At 43.2% G+C, this 15,761-nt stretch overlaps 1 protein-coding gene across 1 annotated transcript in view; it reads right to left on the bottom strand.

Annotated features, from left to right (window-relative positions):
- The window catches only part of PIEZO2 (piezo type mechanosensitive ion channel component 2), a 487,982-nt gene that overhangs the window by 51,079 nt on the left and 421,142 nt on the right, over positions 1-15,761 (bottom strand). Inside the window, 5 exon segments of the mRNA XM_043558273.1 lie at positions 638-820; positions 4,105-4,363; positions 4,698-5,102; positions 7,579-7,746; positions 14,740-14,906. Coding sequence (XP_043414208.1) covers positions 638-820; positions 4,105-4,363; positions 4,698-5,102; positions 7,579-7,746; positions 14,740-14,906 — 1,182 coding nt within the window.

Below are 15,761 nucleotides of genomic sequence, written 5' to 3'. Positions count from 1 at the left end.
AAAATTTTGTTTATTCTATGCTTTAAATATTCAACTGTAGCTGCTAAACCACTGAAATATTAATGAGAAGGCAGCACAATGCCTAAAGGTTTATATATACATTTTTTAAATGATGTGAAAAAGGATACAAGTTGCAAGAGAGTTGTGAAGTGACCGAATTTATACAATCATGTCTTTTTTTTTTTAAACGGAGGTGTAGTTGACATACAACATAATACCACCATGTCTTAAATGCAGAAATTTAAACTTCAATTTCTAGAACTGAAAACATAATGTTAACACATTTGTTAATATATTCATAACAAGAATGAGTAAACTGCATGAATTCAGGTAATTTATCAGAAGAACTAGAAAATTCAGGCAAACTCAGTTTTGGCTAAGTGGTTTCCTTGGATAACATACCTTTGCAAGGTTATGCATTTTCTCTAACATAATTCCCACAAATATGGATTAATTATGATATGTTCATAATAGAAGTACAAATATGGGGGAATTCTCTTCCAAGTTTGTTACAGTTTCCCTTATTGAGCCCCATATGCCTTGGCCTCATCGCCAATCGTAATGTTCAGGTTCTCCAGGAGTATCACCCGGGGCTGCAATGATCAACATGACCCGGTTAAGTGTTAACGTGCAGTACCTTCAAAATGGACCGATGGAAGAAAAGAGCCAAGAGCTGAATGAGATCATAATGGACATAGCCTTCTTTCTTCTCCACTCCTATGATATTCGGTGGATGGAAAGGTTTATCTTTGTTCAATTCCACGTTCTTGTTCCAGGGAAAGAAGCCAAATTGGAAGAAATACTTGACCACAATTGCCACCTACATGCAGATGATGGGAAAAAAAAAAAAATCACTCCTTTTAAGAATGGTTCTATATGAAAAATAGTGATATAAAAGCTAAGAAAAAGATCATTTCACAGTTTTGGTGATAAGATCACACACAATGATGTGGAAAAATAACATTATCATTCGTACATGGACTTTAGACCAAGAGCAATATCTTACTGCTGCCAGGGCAGGACTGCAGATACATCAGAGCCGGCCAGGTTACTCACGGCACCTACTTATGATTTTTTCTATTTTTCAGGACTTGGCTAGTTTATGCTGATTTAATAAGGTTTAATTACTCAGCTATTAAGATAGGGTAACGAGGACAAACTTGAACAAAAAGAATTCTGTATTTTACATATTGCTTTCATTTGTAATCTTCCTGAGCATCTCAGGCAGTTTTGATGCCTATTTTCATTTTCCTCTGACCTCTTTGTTCTCACTGTTAAAACAAATTTTTTTTAATGTTTTGTTTTATTTTTGAGAAGCAGAGGGGGTAGAGCGTGAGTGGGGGAGGGGCAGAGACAGAGGGAGACGCAGATTCTGAAGCAGGCTCCAGGCTCTGCACTGTCAGCAGAGTCCGATGCAGGGCTCGAACCCACGAACCACGAGCTCATGACCTGTGCCGAAGTCAGATACTTAACCGACTGAGCCACCCAGGTGCCCCTGTTCTCACCATTTCGTTGCTCCCTGGAAGTTCTCCTCAAGAAGAAATAAAAAGAAATAAAAACTTGCCGGTTGTGGTGACTAGTTAAGGGTACAAATGTTGGGGAGAAGCGGTCTGTGACAGACACATGAGAAAATTGACAGGCCTCATCTAAACATCCCTCTGACAGCTGGGTCACCGGGAATTAATTGCAATTCATGCAATTCATCCATAAAAAATATTTTTCGAAGTCCTCTTCCGACCTAGAGTCACTTTGCCCTCCTCCCGTCTCTCTCCTTCTTATAGCCAAGCTTCCGCAAAGAACAGTCCTGTGTTTCTTACCATGCTGAGCAGCACTGCCACAAACGGATGCCAGAGCAGATACCTGAAGACTATCTTTGCCTCTTTCCTTCTCACTCGCACCCCCAACCCGTTTGGGTCACTTACTAAAACTCCTCATTTACCCCATTCATCTTCAGCCTCGTGGCCATTGGGTCAGTTCACATCCCATGACCTCTCAGCGTCTTTTCAAATACTTTCATACCAAGGGGAGAAAGTCCCGAGCATACACCCTGTTGACATTCCCAAGAGCCTACTACCGTGCTGTCCACTCACGGCCTGCCTCCCAGCCATCACAAGCCATGTGTCATTCTGGGCACACGTCAGAATGTCTATACCTTTGTCTGACCCTTTGCTTTTTGTCCTTTGGTGACCTTACACTCATCCGTTAAGACTCAGTTCTAAGTTGTCTTCTACTGAGAAGATGCTATGATGGCCTCTCTCCACACCACCCAGGCTGCATGAGGCACAGACCATATCCATATTTCTTGTATGCTCTCTAATGCGGTTTTGTGTTGTACTGTAGGGCAATTCTTTGTTTACATCCTATGTGTTCACCATATTGGTTTGTGAGCCATTGAGAAACAGAAGCAACTTTTTTTTTTAAAAAGTATTTTTTATTAAATTTATTGTCCTCTTCTTATGCTTGGCATAGTTCCTGGGTTTTGGTGCATAGTCTAACTTGTGGAGTGAATTAACATCACCTTAATCTTCTACTTCCTCCCTTTTTGGTGTGACAGAGAAAATGGGGAACCCCAATTTAACTTAACTAGGAAGATTTCATTTTATGATGAAATAACGTAAGTAGCTCTTGTTCCCTTCTCTAAATTTTTAGAGAATTTCCTTCTTCCTTCACTTCTACATTAGAAACTCCCTTGGGGCGCCTGGGTGGGGCAGTCGGTTAAGCGTCCAACTTCAGCCAGGTCACGATCTCGAGGTCCGTGAGTTTGAGCCCCGCATCAGGCTCTGGGCTGATGGCTCAGAGCCTGGAGCCTGTTTCCGATTCTGTGTCTCCCTCTCTCTCTGACCCTCCCCCATTCATGCTCTGTCTCTCTCTGTCCCAAAAATAAATAAACATCGAAAAAAAAATTTAAAAAGAAACTCCCTTCCTTCACTTCTAGGTTAGAAACTCCCTCACCTCTGTACAGAGGTGGTACAGAGAATGGACCCATTCCCCAAATAGGGGGTCATTTATGTCCCGGATCACAAAGTTTATGTGATGGAAGTAAGACTTAAAAATGATTATTTTGGCGAGATCGTGACAGTCTACTTAAAGTGATAGCTAGGTAGTTGGCTTTCCACCTTTTATAAGTATTTAAATACATTTAAATAATTACTATGGAAATAAGATACATACTTCACACTGATACTTTCGAGATGCTTTGATAAAAGCTTTGCTTTATTTTACTGGTGAATTACCTATAAACCTACAAAATTTCTGGAATCTCAATGTACATCCATCATGAATTCCATCCTTTAAGAAGCAACTACAGTACCAATGTTAGTGAAAACTTTCCTTTATGAGCCAGGTAAGAAAATTCGCCTTCTTCAAAGACCTCAGAACACAAAGAACTACAATAACCCAAGGAAAAAAAGGCTATTGAGCCTCCCTTTTAATTCCCAATTTTATCGTTGTCATGGGAGTTTGTGACATTGCATATATTTGATGGGGAAGGATAGAAAAACAGGTTCGTATAATTGGGAAGAGTGTCTCCTGTCCCTCACACGTGATGAAAATGAAATGGTAATTTACCCTCATGTTATTCAGATTTTTAGGTAGGTGCTTATGTGACTTTGTGTTTTTGTGTGTTGAAACTGGCTTTAAGCTTAAAAATGGGAAATATGCATGTTGTATCAAACTATATTCAAATTGCTTACTGTGTTGTTTAATTCAGCATCCATTCACTGGACATCCACTGGCACGAGACACTAATTTCTGCATAAATAACACATTATTTCAGTAGTTCATATCATAGGACAGATGACCAGATTTCAAAAGCCTCCCCCATCACTTGCCAGTTGGGCAGCCTGGGTCAGTTATTTCATCTCGCTAAAGCTGTTTCCTTGTATGTTAAACCAAACGATATTGGTGCCTATCTTGGTGTGGTGTGACCTGTGAAAAGACATGTACAATCGCCAGCACTAAATAGCTGTTAGTTAATAGTCATTTGCCTATCTAAGAACATCCATTTACTTGAATGTCCTGCGTGAAACTCTCTGGGAGACAGGGCTCGCCTGCCTCGAGTGAATGCCGGAAGCGATTTATTAACAATTCCCACTCGAGGCTTACCTCTGTGTAGACAATGGCCATCCTCCAGAATCGTCTACTGGGCCTGGGCACAGACAGCATGGCCCAGAGGAAGATCAGAATGGGAAGCACAAGGGTGATCATGGAGGCAGAGACCATGTGGTTGAGGATGATCACAAAATAACACACCATTTCTGAGCGGGCCACCAGAGTGTTGTACATGGCATAGAACAACAACAAGAACCGGGGTTGGCCAACGTAGAATTTTTCGGACTCTTCCAGCTCGTCATCATGGAACATCCTGTTCAAATAAACAACATGAGAATAAACTCGTCTTCATTTCTCCAAATCACTGATTTCTGCTTTGCATGATCCCTCTTGTCCCTCCCTTCCTTCCCATGTGGCCAGAGTTCTGGCGGAATCAACCTTCTTCTGGAGGAAGAAATGTGTGCACAAGTGTCTATCACGGACGGCTTTGGCTAGTTCTGTGCTTCACGATGGGAGCACTGAACATTGGGTCTGTTTGCTCTGAATGTCCAGGTGGACGGTTGTCCACGGGAGTTTGTCTACCCACAACCTGCGGAACCGTCCCCCTCCCCCCCCCCCCCCCCCCCCCCCCCCCCCAGCACTCTTACTTGTTCAGCAGCAGCTCGCTGGCCGTCAGCTCGTGAGTCAGGGGCGGTAAGATGCTGGACTCGAGCCTGTCTGAGCGGCTCTCGTCAGGGCTCACGGCCATGTGGCTCTGGCCTGCAGAGTCGTCCCGCGAGCCGAAGGACAGGCGCTCGAAGCTGACCGCCTTGCTGTAGGAGGGAGGCGCCTCCACGTCCCCATCCTCGGTGGAGTAGTGCGGCAGCTCGGCATCTGGGGTGAGGCCGGCCTCCGAGGCCTCCGAGGCCTCCTCCGGCCCCAAGTCCGCTGCCTCCTCCCCTCCCTGATCGGCATCTTTGTCCACCGCCTCGTCATCCTGCTCGGCCTCCACCTCCGCTATGGTTTCCGTGGTCCCCTGGCGCGAGTACAGCATGGTGCACTGCGTGGGCTCGCTGTCGGGAGAGAGGGAGGGCACACACCCCGCTCTTAGCATCCTCCCGATTCTCGAGACACCTTCCCAACACTCCCCAATACAAACGTCAAGGCGGGCGAGAAAATTACCACCCCATTCCCTCCCCTGCCCCCACCACCCCGCCCCGACATTCCATCCACCTGCTTTGTTCCTTCACAGTATTCATGTCTGATCTGCAAAGACTGCAAACAGCAGCCTCAAAATGCAAAAGCCCACAGTGCACGCGCACGGTTGAGACCCTGAACAAGTCACACGACATGGCTCAGACGTTGCTAAAGCCACCTATGCACAGAGGTTGTCTAAATCGTATCAAGATTTGCAGCCATGGTTTCCAGGGTTTCTTTTCAAATGGAGACAGTTAGCATAGCATACCTACCGCTATATTAAAGGATGGGGCCTATGGAGACGAAACTTTGCCAGTTTGGGTCCGTGGGTGTTGCCAGGAGGTACTCTACTCCCAATTCTACGTAATGGGCCCACTCCTACCCATAAGGGGAGGATAGGAATGAGAAAATATTTGCTAAATTAAACAACCTGCATGCTTTATGGAAAAAATGCCTCATTTCTTGGATATCTGTTCCTCCTCCCTATTTTTCCATCCTTTACCTCTTTCTTACTGGTGCTTATTACATATGACTGAATTTTCACCATCTCTCTGGCTCCCAACCATCCCCCGCTGGGTTCTTTGTGTTGCACATGGGAAGGCCTGCCATTTTGTCCTCCCCAGTGCTATGGACCCTCTCCAGTGCTATGGATCCTGCGGGCTGCACCCTCAGGGTGTACCCCTGCTATCTCTGTCCCCAGTGACTGCAACTTATCTTTTCTACTTGTTCCCCATGGAGTATTCATTCTCCCTAAGCTTCCCTGCTTATCTCCACCCTCCAGTTTTGGCAGCCTGACCATCTCTTGTACCTCTCCTTCTCTGTCCTTTATCTCCTAACTTTCCCTGCCATGTCTGTGTAGGCGACTTTGGAAATGAAAATACAGCAGCCATAATAGTGAAATTCATGGCCTGCCTGTTTTTATTGTCTACTCCAGCCCCTGAAGGGCAGAAGGGCAAAAATGTTTTGGAGATGTGGAATCTGGTAGATAGAGGACCATACTGTGTTAGACTCTGAAATTGTACTGTTATCTGAATGGCATACAGTGAGCAGCTTGGGCCCATAAACACAGAGATTCTTAAATATACAGGTCGTACCCACTTTTCTTGTCATGGACGACAGTAGACATGTCAATAAGTGAGTGGATGGGTGGATGGATGGATGGATGGACAGATGAATAGGTCTTGGCAGAGCCCTTCATGGCATCCTGAGACCGAAGAACATTTATGTGAACCTTTGGTGCCCACTCATGTGTTTATGTTCCCAGGACCTTGGACTTCAGTACGGGACATCGCATAGAAAGCTCTTGGAATGCCAAGGCAAACTGGGTATTTTTCTAGGACTTACCTCCTAGGAAGGCCATGAAATTGATCACCCCAGGCAATTTTCAGAACAGTGGAGCCAACCCCACATCAAGTCTAACTTCCAGCTGGACTCTAACCAATTACAAGCAAGTTCTTTATGGTTTTGGATCAGGTCTGGCCCTGAAGGGAGTCAACGAGTCCTGGTACCTTCAGGACTCAACCGAGTGCAATGGAAGAGAATAAGTTAACACCCCTCTGATTTGCCACTGTGCACGGTCAAAACCGAAATTTGTCTTGGTTCGGGTGATTTTTCTGGTGTCACGAGAAGCGCAATGCAGCTGATGTTTCTGTGCCCCCGTGGACCATTCAAAAAGGCAATTCCACAAAGAGCTTTGGGACTGTATATAAATCATTTCATTTCTAAATGAGTATTGTCTCACGGTAGGACTTAATGAGAAAACTCAAGCCCAAAGCAATAAGTTCCAGTCGGCAAAGGCTCTATATTCTACCGCACAATAATGTTCTTTACAAAAGCCAATGGTAAAGTATATTCTAAGTTCTGTAGATTTGGTCTTATCCACTAAAAACGACTCCATGTGGCAGATTTTAATTTTTTTTTTTCTATTGCATGTCTCTTTTGATGAAATCATGAGAAAAAGTCTTCTATATTTCCTGGCCCATTTTCCTCTGTGAGGACTGCCCACATGAGCTCTCCATCAAGGAGGGAGCATGCTTATCTCTTTATGCCTAGGAAGTGGAAAATACTTACAAAATGGAGGACAACGTTTGTAATAAGGATTTTTAAGAAACTCCTAACAGACAAAAACCAAAGAGCGGTTAGTGTAAGAGAATGCTGTCCTGGGAGTGACCAGTCATGTCCCAGAATGAGCGGCGGTTATGCTTTTGGTTAGTCATGCAAATTCTTAGAACGAAAATTAAGAAACCAAAACCAAAACCAAACGGACATCACAAGAGCTTATGTTTGCAATGACACGAAGGGGGAAAAGTGGTAACGTGAGGGAAAAAAACAAAGCATGCACGAGTTAAGCACCTTGATGCTAAACTGCCACTGTCAGCTGATGAGGAGGACATATCCATGCTGAACATTTTACGAAGCCTAGGTCGAGCACGGTCACTTGTTTTAGGAACAGTTTCTGGTCCATCTAAATCATCAAGGGTAGACTGCCTTGAGAACAGCATGGTTGCTTCAGTGTAGCAGCTAGCAGCGCAAACAGTTACAGAGACACAGTGTTAAAACACCAGCGGTACATCAGTTTACACACGGCTCAACTGACCAACACACGGTCATGCAGCAAATCACACACGACACCAATACTACGGACAGCGAGCACCACAGCGGGGCTCAGGGATGGGGAAGGACCTGTCCGGCCGGACGAGAAAACAGAGCAGTACTACGTTTTTATAAAAGTATCCCGGCTGGCAATCAATCACGAAACGTCACTCTCTGGGTGGGACAGGGCAATAGAAGAATTACAAGTCCCAATATTTCTTTCGCAGAGCGGAATTCGTACTTCATGACTTTGTAGCTGAGTTTGCTTTTGTTTTTAAATTAGAGAAGATATGTTTTATTTGGAGCTCCCAATCCTGAGTTCATTGAAACCATTTGGTAACCAAATGGCTTAAGCAGAAATACCTGCTTGGGTAATATTTATATAGAACATTTCATTTTTAGAAAAAACATAACAGTCTCCAAGATGAGAGAGGGAGCGAGGCTCAGAAATGACCATGACAAACTGAATTATCCACCCCATTTTCTGAGTGGTATTCAGTGAAGCCAAACTAGATGCCTTGCATGTGAAGGAGATGCTGGTTTGATCTGCAACCAGATATAAACCAACATCGGAAAAAAGAAAAAGAAAAAGAAAGAAAGAAAGAAAATGGTACAAAGAAAACAACAGAGGAAGTCTAGCAATGGCAGGGTCATTTTGTCTGTTAACTTCTCATTTTGCCTAATGAATTTTTTTTCTTCTGGATCACGTTTTAGGTCTTGGCAGATGTTATTTAGGGCGAGAACCCATGGGCTAAAATCCTCACTTCTTGTTACCCCACGGAGCAACACAGGGGGAGAGAAGACTGGTTGATTCAGGACTGAGGACTGCGTGAGCAACTGAGGAAGAAGCAGACAGAGTTATGACGTGGGCAGAATTTCAGTGCTGACATATAGTTTAACCCAAAGGGGTACAGGCACCCGAAGAACCTATGCAGGAGACTACTGGAATGAAGAATCTTCTAACCTGAGCACTAATGACCTGGCTGACCCAGCGGGACAGGACTTTGTGACACAGGATGGCTGATCCCCTGGCCGAACACCATTATCACGTGAGTGACTGAGGCCTACTGTGTGCCCAGCCCACACAGCCAGATGTGCTCAGTCAGACTTTGTGAGGCAGCAATGGAAACCATTCAGGAAGTGACAACGTCCAGGGCTCAGGGAGTGTAGGGATATCTGAGTCACTCACTCGCGGAACCAGTTAAAGGGCTTTTCAGGTTCTGAGAGCCGTGGCACCAAGCCCATGAGTGCTTGGTGGGGCCCCCCTGCAGTGCATGTAACATGCTGTGCGTGTGGTCAAGATGCAGGGCAGTGACAGAGGAGAGTTGGGGAACAACCAGATGGTCTCTAATAAGGCCAGAGCGACTGTTTTTTTTTTTTTTTTTAAAGGCCCCAACTCCTCTAGATATCACCAAATCCTTTATACAATGAAGAGAGGAGGACAAGATCGAGTAGAAACGCACTGGCCAAGTGCAGTGAGGGCTGGGCTCAAGTCCCCACGCTGACAGGAACTGGCTCTGGGGGTTTAGAGAAATTCATTCTCCTCTCTGAGGTCTCCCTCTCTCTCTCTCTCTCTCTCTCTCTCTCTAAGAATCAGAAGAGGTTTCATTATGATGAAAATAACTACAGATATTATTGCTTATTTGATAAAGTTGTTCGGTAGAAATTTTTGACTTTAAGTTTATAGAATTGATAACATATAACCTGTTCTCTCATTTATAAGATGAGGGAAATGGATCTTTGAACTTCTGTATTTAATTTTCTAGTTTTAGGGGTGCACCCTTCCCACCATTTAGGGGTTAGCATGCAGGCAAAAAGATACCGTGTGCCCTCTTCTGTGGCCCTGCTCAGATTTTCTGTGTGGGAACCACTGTTCTAATCCCAACGTCAGCTTCATCTTGTTAATTCCTGGATCCGCTGTCACACTGGCTGACCCTCAGACCCCACACCATCCCACCCAGTTTGGTTACTTGGAGTGTGACCAATCTGTCGTCCAATCCAGGGCATTTTAAAAGTGAAAGGGAAGATTGGGTGCTTTCTGATAACTGGCCCAGATGACAAAGGTGAAAGGGACAGTTGCTGTCACCTCCCTGATCAGCCCACGCCTTTTAGGTGACACATTTCAAGTGATGACCACTCCTTTGGTATCTAGGAATGTTCTTTAGAATGTCATCTAACGCTTCTTGGAGCCATTTAAAATAATTTATTTTCGAGGAATGTAGACGATACTGATTTCAGGAAACAACCATTAAAATAAGTGCCGTTTTACAGCCGGATTTGAAGGAAATCGTGACTTTTGCAATAAGTCAAGGGAATAGAAAGTCATTTGTTAGGCTTTTATCCCAATTCCATCTGCAGTACGCCCAAAGGTGAAAACGGGTGACGTGGAAGCCAGAGCACGTGTGGCAGGTGCGACAGCCCCATCCAGGCTGGGTCCTCTGCACGGGGAGGGGGGGCCATGCGCAGCCCCACTGGGGGACGATGCTAGACCCTGTCTAATGACACAGGTGTCTCAGAGTGACCTTCCACTCGGAATCCCTTCTAGGGAAGATTCCTGCCTTTCTAGTAATCAGCATGGCTTCCAGCAGACTTCAGTGTAGACAAATTTTGTCTGCAGATTGGATAGTTTCCTAAAGCAAAAAAACCAGAAGGGGAGGTCAGCCACTAAGAAAAGGGCAGGTATGTTAACTCATTTATTAACAACATAATGACCTCTACTGCGCCTCCCCTTTCTTTAGGTTGAAATAAAAAGTAAAAAATACATTGGGAACGAATTGTAATTCTTTTTTTTTATGTTTTTATTTTAGAGAGAGAGCGAGTGGGGAGAGGGACAGAGGGACAGCAAGAAAGAGAGAGAGAGAGAGAATCTTAGGCAGGCTGCACACTCAGTGTGGAGCCCAACACGGGGCTCAATCCCACGATCCTGGCATCACGACCTGAACCGAAATCAGGAGTCGGACGCTTAAGCAACTGAGCCACCCTGGCACCCCAGGAACTAATTTCAAAGGTACTCGTTTTCTACTAATAAATTTATTGACTGATTGACTGGTTTTAAGTTTGGAGGATATTTTGCCAGTCTTTGTTAAAAAGCAATCAATGGATTTAAATAATTCCTACCTCATGGTTTTTAATCACGGGAAAGGTTTTACACTTGTAATCTTGGGTCCAACTTAAAGGTAGTTTACTTGATTTCATTTTGATCAATCTTCTTCTTCCTTCTTATGTTGTGATTTATAATATTAAGTTGATTTCTTAACTGGGCATGTTGTCAATTATTATGCAGTTACAAGTTACTAATATAGGCATCACATGTTTATTTTATGGGCAACTCGTTGTCAGTCTATTCTCTAATTCTCTTTGATTTATTTGATTCAGTTTGGTTCCTGAGCAGCTATTTTCCAGCCAGGCCAGAAAGCCTGTAAAACCCTCGAAAATTTATGGAAAAAAAATTATATTTCTGGGTAGTTTTCCCCTTTGGGAGATAGTACATAGTTTCATGAAACTTCAAAAGAAAAGCGGTTCATGAAAAATAATGTTGCCAATTACTAGCAGTGTCATTGCAAATTATTGAGGGAAAGTTATTCCATCCATTCTCCTTTTTACTTGCCAAGCTTAGGGACCCAGGTAACAACAGCAACAACACCCTCTGTATTATGAAACTAGGCAAGGGAAGAGGTTAAAAAAACGTTCATTAGAAAAAAATAAGTCTTATTATGGGCATTATTAGTATTATTATTTTTTAAGAACAGATGCAAATAAATATGCAATAACCACATTATATACCCTGGGTGGATGTTAAGTGTATTCTTCACCGTGTGGGAGGAAATCATCCCAGTTGAATATGAACATGACTTTCTGTTAACCAGAGCTGACTGAAGCCTTTTATTCTGGAATGCAGATAAGGGAAAACGGTTTGCGTCAGACCCAGTGTGCAATACAGAGCAGCGCTGTCCGGAGCTGAATGCAGCGGGACATTTGTACATGGTACGCAATAACTCACTAAGTAACTAAGATGTATCTTGAGAAGTATACATCTTACCATTCTCCTTTTTTTTAAACCAGTTGTTTGGTCATGAATAGGTTACAGAGTGTGTGGATCTGGAAACTGTGTGATCCCCCGGGGGCCTTCGTTGACCCCTCTCACTAGAAAGTAGCATCTGTCAGCATCTTGAATACTCACTACTTTCAAACAAATCTTGCTTCCCCCTGCCTCCCTGTTGACACATTGTATACTTTTGTACCCACACTCATGCAGGCTTTATTTATTATTATGGGAATAGCTACCACGAAGTAACGTGGGATATGTCAGAGCCTGGGTAGAAGGTAGACAGAAATGGATTTTCAGTTTTCGCATCAAAATGAATCGAGAGAAAATAATTGTTTAAATGACTGATTTGTAGATAGAAAACTGTTGCAACAAGAACAAATTTAAGAAAGTTGGAAGCTTCCAAATAGACGAGTTATTATGATTTGCAGAAAATGAAAATAAAATATAAACCATAATGATTTTTTGTCTCAGTGGAGTCTGTCCAAAGAGAATGAAGTTCCCCTTTCAAAAATGCTATTTTCCTGAAAGTGAAGACACACAAGGGGGCGCTGTCAGCACTTGCCAATCTAAGGACATGAAAACTAAATTTTCACGTTGTAACTTTGCTATTACTAATGGTTTCAAAAACTACTGATTGAAAAATGTGTGTATGCCTGGGTGGAAAGAGAATGAGAAAATTTTATTAGCATACCCACTGTTCTAACAATCAAATATTTTATTCTAGAAATTAAAAGCATCTTGAACAGGATCTCAATTAGCAAATAAATGCTTTGACCTTGAAACTTTTTTTAATTAAAAATTAATGTTTATTTATTTTTGAGAGAGAGAGAGAGAGAGAGAGAGAGAGAGGCTGAGCATGAGTGGGGGAGGGGCAGAGCAAGAGAGGGACACAGAATCCAAAGCAAGCTCCAGGCTCCTAGGTGTTAGCACAGAGCCTGACGCAGGGCTGGAACTCACAAGGTGTGAGATCATGACCTGAATTGAAGTCGAAGTTGGATGCTCAACTGACTGAACCACCCAGGCGCCCTTTGACCCTGAAACTCTTAATTTTGTCCTGAGTATCTCTTCTCACAAAAATCTACAATAGCTAAAATATTATGTTTCTTTGGAACTGACAAATGAGCAAAGATTATCCCCAAATTAAAGGAAAAATATAATGTCTTTTATTATCCCTCAAAGGACTTTAAAAGAATCAATACCTATTTGGGGGACAGGAAGGGATATATCCAAGCAGAATTTTATCTGTACAAATTTCACATTTAAATCAATATATGCATAACAAATGAGAATGAAGTTTTAGCATACATTCTATTTTAAAACCCGACTTTTTACTCAATGCAATGAATATCTTTCCATACTAATAAATATAGATCTGCATCAATAGGTAGTTATTGGGTAGCAGAAGAACTGGCATGATTGGAGAAGCTCAAATATAGCAATTCAGCAACAGTTAAACATAGCTCTTCAAGGCAAAACATTTTTTTTTACCCACCTCTCCCCATTCAAGTTGCAATTTCAACTTGACGGTATCTACTTTGGATGTGGTATCGATAACATAGTCTCAGTTCCCTCCTCTCTTTCATCTGTTAACATATCCAGTATTTGTGGAGGACAGATTTTCTACCAGGCCTCTGATGCCTTGCACAGTGTATGAAGTGGGACTGAGGGTTTTCTAAGAGCTTCTAAGTCAGCCACCCTTAGGGCAGGAACCTCAACCCAGGATTCTATGGATAACCCTATTGGTAGGTCTTTCTTCCCAGGCTCAAACTACTTAGAGATGACTTATTTTTATGTGTCTATGTCAGAATTGATCTTGGGGCCTGGCATGGAACAGGTGCCCATGTTTAATTAAACATTAAACATGTTTAATGAAAGCGACAAATGTCCTCAGTGATAATGTTCTTTACCTATGAAGATATGTGCAAGGTGTAATTCATCCAACCTAGCTAATCATCCTAGCCATGTTGGGACTTCTGCTCTAACTCAGAAGCTAGCTCTGTGCCATCAGCAGCAGCTGTCTAGAACAGCGAGGCAGAGAATGGGGAGTCTACTGGGATAGGCAGTAAGAAAGGTCAGTTCTCAAAGTTGCCCTGGAGTGCAGAAAGAGGCCACAAGAGGCAGGGTACCATGCAAGTTGAGAGACCGGGCTCTGAGCTGAACCATGTGGTTTTGGATCTTGGCTCTGCTCTATAATACTTCCTAGCTGTGTGGCTTTGGGTAAGTTACTTAGCCTCTCTGTAAGTGAACTTCATGTTCTGTAAAATGGGGATGATAATAGTATGCATCTTGTAGGGTCTTGGAAGGATACCAAGAGGTAACCCATGTACAGTGAGTGGTGCTGGCCCGTGTGTGGCAGGTGCAGGGTCCATGTTGTAAGAACAACGCACGCGATCACACAGGTCAGGGAAAATGGAAGCTGACAGAATCCCTTCTTACTTTTTATTATGAGTCACAAAGTAACAATTCTGAAAGGAAAAGATTAAAGACAGCACCAGATGACAATTCTAGTACAGAAGATACTCGATGGGGGCAGCAGTTTTCAAAGGAATTAAAGACGCAGCCCTTGACACAGTGTTTTGTGATCAAGAAGGCTCGTTCTTACTTGCCTCCAGCTTAGAAAGCTCTAGCCTGTGCCTCTGCGTCATACCAATACTTCTAATAGTCTATTATGGATACCTGATTTTGTCTGGCTCAGTCAAGGGGAGGACAGTATTCCTTTTGCTTTGCTGCATGCAGGGAGGTAGCCCAAAGGGGGTGGGGATCCATGTAAGTTTTTGATTAACTTTCATTTCACACATTCATTCCTCATATTGGTGAAGCCCACCTCTTTTACCTTTGTCAAAAGCAAACCCATTGTTTAGAACGTGAAATACCTGGAGATACTGTCATGTGAATCTAAGCTATCCATCCTGTGGGCTGTCTGTGCACCTGAAGCTGCGCCGGGACGGTCATCAATGGTGTCCAGTCCCGACTCTCTGGAAAGGTTCATGATGTGGTTCTGGTAGTACATGTGGATGCTCTCCCGGGTGGGAACGTTGCCCTGCGGAGGGGAAGACATTGCCACAGTGCTTACCTGCCTGCGCGTTTCTCCATACCAACAACTCTCAGCCATCACGAGCTCCTTAAGCAAGGATTAAAACAAAGCTGCTCAAGGTGGGGATTGATGTTGACTCATTGAATTATTGGCCCCCGGTCTCGCTGGGCAAGGCTAACAAGAAATCCCCTCTCGGTTATGGGTGAAGGGAGTCAAAGGCACAAACTTCCAGTTGTAAAATACATCAGTCCCGGGGATGTCGTGTAGAGCATGGTGACTGTCCTGCATACTTGAAAGTTTCTAAAAATCTAGAACTTAATAGTTCCCATTGCAAAAAAAAAAAAAAAAAAAAAAAAAAAAAAAGGAACTATGTGTGGTGATAGACATTAAGCGGACTAACTGTGATCATGTCGATATACAAATATTGAATCGTTATGTTGCACACCTGGAGCTAATATAATGTTGTATGTCAATTTTATCTCAATAAAAATAGAAACTTTGAAAAAAACAAATCCCTTCTCATATGTAGTAATTTTGCTAAGTGACAGTAACTTTTTCAGAAACAAACTATCAGTTTTAAATACTATCTATAAACCACATGTTACCATATTTTGTTGCTCTGCATATATCTTAATTTCCCCTATGAGAAGTTTCAGACCAAATTTCCCAGACTAAACAACATAATCCATCATGAGACAGCAGCGACTGTGCACCTGCAAACTGGTGAAGGGAGGGAACAGAATGAATCAACTGGCCACTGTCCCAGGGCTGTGTGTGTGCGTGTGCATGTGCATGTGTGTGTGTGAGTGTATATGCGTGCACATGCATGTAGTGTCTGATTATTTTAATTCTGAGCATGGA

This window comes from Prionailurus bengalensis, chromosome D3 (assembly GCF_016509475.1).
Source record: "Prionailurus bengalensis isolate Pbe53 chromosome D3, Fcat_Pben_1.1_paternal_pri, whole genome shotgun sequence".
NCBI classification, from domain to species: Eukaryota; Metazoa; Chordata; class Mammalia; order Carnivora; family Felidae; genus Prionailurus; species Prionailurus bengalensis.
Note: the sequence above shows the minus strand (reverse complement) of the source record. Positions and strands in the feature narration are given on the sequence as shown.